Genomic DNA, 7,335 nt, shown 5'->3' with positions numbered 1-7,335 from the left:
CTAGTGGCAAATAAGCAGGTCTGTGGTGCCCCTCCCCTGTGTGTACACACACTGATACAAATCAAATCAAGAGCCACATACAGCAGTATATACTGGCTTATTCTTCAAATCTGGACCAAAAGTAAATTGCCTTCACTTCTAGCAAAAGCTTAACTTCCTCTTTCACTGTTAAAATCAAATCAAAATGTTTTTTATTTAGCTAATTTGAGCCAAATTGATTTCTGTTTTCAATTACAAATGAAAGAGGTGGTTAAAACAATAACAATCCACTTAAAGATCAAACAGTTCTTCACAGAAAAACAAAAATCCATCTCATATTCTCTAGATCTGTTTTTCTTGGCTAACCTGGGAACACTTCAATAACTCCGGGATGTGCTTCGAATTAGTTCAGCAGTGATGATTAAAATTTTAAAAGGCGACGAGTCAGTTTCGCTTTCAGTCTCGTCCATTTTGTTTCTCTCAAACGACTGCAAACCGTAGTGAGCATAGGGTAAGATTATCGTTTTATCAGATAGAAAGCCTTCCTAATCCCTTATCAAACCTTTGTCAGTGTGTTGTTCAACCCGATGAAGCGAATCCACACATTTAATTGAAGGTGTTCATTCTGTTTGTCTCATTTAATGGTGTTTCTAGCACCATCGTCATTTTTTTTTCTTCTTCTTTATCCAGATACCTGTAGTGTCAGAAGATTGGTGAATACAAAATAGTTGGAGATTACTTAAAGATTTCTAAGGAGCTTATTGGTTGTTTCTTACTAAATCCAGGCGTTTTATATACTTTATTTAATTGTACACTGGAGAAGTCACTTGTTACAGCAGCACAAGACACAGGAAGCAAAAGTAAACTCGAGATCTATTAGGGAAAAAATAAGAAAAACGGTGTTTAAAAAAGCAAAAAGATGCCAAAAATGTCCTTTTTCTAGTCAAATCTTAGCCTTTACTAATGAGAAAACTCTAAACTAGAACAACTCAAACAGAAAAAGGTTTAGACTACTTAATGTTGTAATAAACAAGCCCAAAAATGTCATATAACATTTAAAGTCTTTCAGCATAGCAGTGTAAAGATTGATCGACAGCATAAAAACGTGAATTGTGGAGTACAGATCCCTCTGTTAGAGATTTGTTGACAGCAGTTAAAGTTTCCCTCCACACGAATCATAAATAAACTAAATCATGTTTAAACACAGCAACAAGTGTTCAAGAACATTTGGCCCCACTGCGTTTCCCTGCTTTTTATGTTTACGGAGTCTTAATTTCCCAGCCTCTTATGTTGGTTAGCAAATGTTAACATTTAAAATTTGAAATTCATGTGGCTTGCACAAATGCTTAGTGATATGTACTATTACTAAAACAAAACTGATAACCGTTGTACTAAGGCATTGTGATATAACCGGTATATGAAGTATATGTATTTCTGGTATAATCCATAAACATGACTTCCTGCTGTGAACACATTTAGTAATGACCTCTGTTTAAAAGTTAAAGTAAAAATAATCATCTTTCACTGCCTCTGCATTTTTATATGTCAGATTTAATTTACCCACTCCTACACCATCTGCCTCCACACACTCTTAACAAGCTAATGGGTGTCCCACTAACTTTGAACAACCAAGAGAAGCTTCTTCCAAATGAGAGGATACTGAGGTGTATTTTTTAAAATGTATATGTGCACAGCAATGTTCCTGTGGTTTGTTTATTTATTTACAGTGTGTACTGTCGGGAAAAATAGGACAGCTTGAGGTTTGAGTCTAAGAATTTTGAGATTAGTTTTGAAAACACTCGACCTTTACACTGGTCTAAACATGCTGTTTATAGCTGGGTATCTTCTTTTTCCTGCTCTAGGTCGATGCGATGTTATTGACAGTTGATAACATAATATGGTCATCTGAGGTAAACGGCTCTGATTGTTTTCAGAGGGCAGCTGATTTAAAGATAAGGAGAAAAGAGTCAAACAGATTATTTTAGTTCAGGGCAGATAAACATGTGGGCTGGGGGTCAGAGCTGGACCACCAAAGTCCAAAGTGTCCCCTTTGACCCCCAGAATAGCTGGAAATTGATGACATGCACAGTATTTCTAGGTTTTGTTTTCTTTCCACTATAATCTGTAAATTATAGCAAACATGAAAGGATAATTGAGTGACATCTCAGGTTATTCATATTCTTTTTTGCATATTGATTGCGCTTTAAATAAGAAAGATAATTGAATAGTTACACTTTGTTTATAAAAAATGAGGTAAAAGGTGTGTTTCATCTGAGCTTCCAGGTTCAGCGTTTTTAAAATCTTGGCTAATCAGAAGTTTTTATGCATCTCGGGGTTTAGATCGAGGATGGTTTTGAAGCTACTTTCTTTTATGAGGCAGTTTAGAATCTCTAGGTTCAAAATATCCATAAATGATAAGGCTGTTGTTATTTGAAGATATAACAATGAACTGTTTTATACAGAAATAAGCTTAAATGCCTTTTGTTTATAAAGCTGAACCGCTGCTGGAAATGATCTGTATTAATCTAAAGGGGCACTTAAAGCGTCTCACATGAGGAGATACAATTTGCAGAATGAAATCGATCATGCACTCATTTAATCTGCTGTATTTATGTAGGAGCACTCTGCTCAGTCAAGTGTCTACAAAAGACTGTGGACTATTTTTACTTAATATACAGAAGATCGATATGAAGAGGTGTCCTGGTTTATTGTTGTTAATATTAAAAGACATCCCAGTGTGTCATTAGTCTTGTAGCTAGCCAGTCCCCTAATATTTGAACAGTTCAGAAAACCTTCTGATTTATACTAAGTTAGTTTCTTCTACATTAAGCTGTGTTCAAATGCCATTTAACATTCATGCTAGCTGGGCCAAACCTGTAAAATAAATAACAATAAATAAGCTTTTGCAGGATGCAAAGACGCTAATGTCTTGAGACTGTAGGTTCAGAGATTTGATCGAAGAGTGCTGGACTGCATCAAACTGGAGGAAACAAGATTGTTCTCTCACATAAAAAATAAAATTGCCTCTGGTGCCTGATGATGCTGAGGTTGGCTGATTGCCTCTCATCCCTTTCTCTCCCTGGAGATTTCCTTTTAATTTATTTATTTGTCTATTTTTATTTTTATTTTACATTCTGTTCTTGGTTTTTGTTTTTTGTTTTTTTTAAGTCTGTCAAGGTCTCGTACCCTCAGGATTGGATTGGGTGGCGGGGAAGTAGAGATGGTTATGCAAGGGGTAAATGTTAAAAATGAAGTTTCTGTTTAAAATCTTAGTTGATAGATAGATAGGCAGGAGAGAGGATGTTACATTCACTCTGACACTTTCATTAGATTTTTATTTCGTGCTTTATTGTGACCAGCATGTTGTTTCTCTTTATCTTTTCAGGGACTGAGATCCGGTTTGCCAGCTGAGTCTCCAACCATGATCTTTGCTACACCCACAAAGGTGGTGTCAGAAGCAGGGGCCACAGCGGAGTACATGGGAGCAAACAAGGTTCCCGACCTCCAGAAATTTTTCCAGGTAACGCAGAGCTCAGACTGAATAAGGCGCCAGTTTAACCAAGAAGCAGCGAGTGTTCACGACCTGCTAGCTTCATCAGTCGAAGCAGTGAAGGCTGATTAGTAGAAGTTAATAAGTGATATTTATTTCACAATTCTTAATGGCCCTTTGCCACTTCCAACCCCACCACCACCAGTAGCAACCACACAAGTTGCATTAATAGGAATAAGAGAGGCGAACTCTGAACAGAGCAATCACTCAAATAAGTGGAAATCACAGTATTGGCTGCTGAACGTGTTTTCTCTTTTAGATTAATTAACGAAATTGTTTAAGAGCGACACTAGTACAAAAGAGAAGAATAAAAAAACAAATCACCTTTCAAAGGAAGCTGATTAAATATTGATTGGAACTAAAACAACCATTTTAATTACAGCTTTAAATATATTATTTTTGCAGTCAAAAGTCTTCAGCGGTGAATTTTCAAAGTTTATACAAAAATACATTCAGTTAACTTGATATTTTAAGCTAGTATCAGACTACACAGTGTGTATATATAATATATATTAGTTTGTATTAGGGGTGGGGGAAAAAATCGATACTGTGTAGTATCGTGATATTTTGTTTGCTAATAATGTATCGATACAGGGACAGCAGAAATCGATATTTTGTTACAAAAAAGGTTTTTGTGCTCTGACTTCAGAGCATGTTGATCCTTTTTCTGAGCAAGAATCCTGACATTCCTTCACTGTCCAAATGTGTTTAACTTTTTTTTTGGCAGCAATGAACATGACAGTTTACTTATTTTAATTTAAGACATGTTTTATTTTAATTAAGTTTAAAACTTTTTTATTTAATGTAAAATTATATTTTGTTTTAATTTACATTCAAATTCTTCAGTTGCTGAATGGGCTGCATAATTTTCATAAATTTCATAGTTCAGAATAGCTATAATTATACCAGATGGTTGCATTCAGTTAAGTTGGACTAGACTGTAATACAAACCGTTCAGTTTGTCAACAATAAAACTGACTGAAATGAGAGAAAGACTGAGTGTGAGACTTTGTTATTAGATAAAATGAATATTGATAAAGTTTACCTTTATGTACAGAATCTGAATATCGCAAAATATTTTTAAAAAATTGCAATAATATCGTATCGTGTGTTAAGTATCGTGATAATATCGTATCGTGGGATATATGGTGATTCCCACCTCTAGTTTGTATGTCATATTAGAGTCTCAAAAGAACACGTTTCACAACAATCAAACATGAAAAATGTAATTGGGATGTAAACTCTCATTGTCTTCAGGAAAAGGATGTAAATGGCTAATGGCAAAGGAAGCAACGGATCACAGTGGCGGTCTTGTTACTTAGTTTATAAGCTCCACCTAACTACACCATCAGCATCAGGCCTTCTTTATATTTGTACATGGCTAAAATAGCTGTGCTCATTTTGATCAAATTCAGAGGCAATAAATCCAAGTCTAACAGGCTTGTCTTTCAGATGCAGCTCCATTTTTCATCAGTGGCACGCATGATAAAATCAAATGTCAGGCTGCGATGGTGGCTGTAGCTCAGGAGGAAGAGCAGGTCGATTGATATTTGATATACATCTCCTCTGTCCAAAGTGTCCTCAAATCCCAGATTGCAACTGTGTTACAGTAATGCATAGAATAAAGTGCTGTATGGATGATTGGTTTAAAGGGGCTTATAGTGTAAAGCACTTTGAGTGCTCAACAAGCATAGAAAGTGCTATTTAAATACCAGTCCATTTGCAGTTCACCATCCATTTCTGTTCCCAACCCAAAGCACCCAAACCCGATGCACTGCATTGTCCGGGCTGAACCGTGATTGAGGTCATGTGTTTGCAGTTACATGCAATCTGTTTGCGATACTGCAGTGATGAACTGCAATCAATTTCCAATCTTCTGCTGTTTGCATGCACAGACATTCACATTAAGTATTTATATTCGGAGTCCAGACCGAATCTTATAGACTTGAAACAGAAATTCCTTCACAAATGGTGTCAAGAGTCAAGTCCTCTATCGCTAATAGATGCATTAGACAAGCTGCGTTCATCAGAGCAGGCTGATTCTGACTCGTTGGCAGTCTTTATAAATTAGCAGTGTTTTTTGCAAACCTTTGCCAATCTGTCTGTGAGTAATTGCAGTCAGACTGCAACTATTTGGAGACAGGCTGCCTGTAACCAGGTGACCTGTACCTTGCAGTGGAGAGTTTCTCTGAACTACCTGAGTCATAGGGAGGTTATGTACTACTTTTACTCTGATGTAATTGAGTCATGTGACTGTAAAGATGATGACGACGCTCTGTATTTGCTGCGATTAACATCATAAATTAATTCTGATTTTCTTTTTTTCTTGCCCCTCCCTGTTTCCTCTTATTTCAGACGTCAGACGGTATCCCCGTTCATTTGAAGCGCGGTTATCCCGACAGGCTACTGTACCGCACCACTATGGCTCTCACTATAGGAGGCGTTGCCTACTGTCTGGTGGCGCTCTACATCGCAGCCCAGCCCAACAGAAAGTGACCAACACAACTGCCATCTTCCTTTCGCTGCTCCCGTTAACTACCATTCACAGCATTCATTTATCGGCCCTCGCTATACCAACTCTTGGGACTCTTCTTAGATGATCTTCATCAAGCCACTGAAAACTATTTTAATGTCTTTCTTCTTTGAAAGAAAAAAAAAGATGTCTGATTTAATAAAATTTCAGGAAGAAAGAAGTTAAAAGATGCCATACTTGAAGTCTTTTTTTTTTTTCCATTAATCCTGTATCAGCTGGTGTCTCACTGGAACGTAAAGCCATCTATAGGCTAACAGGTCCGTCTTCTCTTTCAGAGAAAAAGCAAAGCTCTTTCTCACAGCTTTCAAATGGCTTGCCGTAGTGCGGCGATGTATGTGCGAGAGCGAGTGAGCACGATGGAGACACCCTGTGTGGAGCATAGCTGCTGCTCACTTGGCTTAAGTTCTGTCTCATACAGAATTTGTATGTGTGGGCCCTGGTGTGATGTCAGATGCTCCTCGCCAGCTCATCTGACAATCATCTCAGTGTCTGCCTTTTCTCTCTTGTCTTGATGTGTAGCGTATGTCTGGTTTTCTTTTACAGATACTTTTATTCAAGTTTTCAGAATCAAAGAGAGGAAAAGGTCTGATTTTTGACAGTAATGTGACATGCCATCTTATGCCCCACCTCTGTTTTATCGCAGTTTCTTTCTTTACTCTGGTTATCATATGTTGATCTGACAAAAAAAACGATTTGCTGTTTGGGTACTGAAGTTATTTCCTTAGTATATCTCACATTATCAGCCTAATCAATGACCTAAGAATCTTAAAAAGAAAGGCCCCCTAACTCAAGGAATGAAACATTGTTTTGTTATAACTTGGCAAATACCCAATTTTAAATTGTCCTTAGATACTTTATTAGCAGCCTGTTGCAAAAACACATTTATTCCCATGTCTTTAGTTGAATCCAGCATAAAATGGTGTGCTTGCATCAATGAGTTAAAAGGGCTGTGAGCTGAAAAGAAACATCCGATTATATCTCAGCCTCGTGTGCAATGTGTCATTTAAAAAAAACAGAAGAAGCTGAACAAGTGGAGGTCAAGACCTTTAAAAATAGAAGGGGAAAAAAAAATCCTGCAAAGATGTGACACAGGACCTGAGAAATGTACCTGGTCCATCTACTGTTCACTGAATCCTTGTCTGAAATGGTGTTAAGGATGAGAAATGGGGAGAAAAGGCTGAGACATGCCAAATTACACAAGAACTGAACTGAAACTCAGTGGTAGCAGCTCTTATGGAGTGATAAATCCATTTGACATTTTTGGTTCAAATTA

At 37.2% G+C, this 7,335-nt stretch overlaps 1 protein-coding gene across 1 annotated transcript in view; it reads left to right on the top strand.

Annotated features, from left to right (window-relative positions):
* cox7a2l (cytochrome c oxidase subunit 7A2 like) overlaps nt 1-6,238 on the top strand; it is an 8,893-nt gene extending 2,655 nt beyond the window's left edge. Inside the window, exons 2-3 of the mRNA XM_005736517.2 lie at nt 3,365-3,499; nt 5,885-6,238. Coding sequence (XP_005736574.1) covers nt 3,365-3,499; nt 5,885-6,025 — 276 coding nt within the window. The 3' untranslated portion in view covers nt 6,026-6,238. The remainder of the gene's footprint in view (nt 1-3,364; nt 3,500-5,884) is intronic.
* Nucleotides 6,239-7,335: the final 1,097 nt, after the last annotated feature.

This window comes from Pundamilia nyererei, unplaced genomic scaffold, assembly GCF_000239375.1.
Source record: "Pundamilia nyererei isolate P.nyererei 1_Seehausen unplaced genomic scaffold, PunNye1.0 scaffold00069, whole genome shotgun sequence".
Taxonomy (NCBI): Eukaryota; Metazoa; Chordata; class Actinopteri; order Cichliformes; family Cichlidae; genus Pundamilia; species Pundamilia nyererei.
This window is presented reverse-complemented; position numbering and strand designations above follow the sequence as displayed.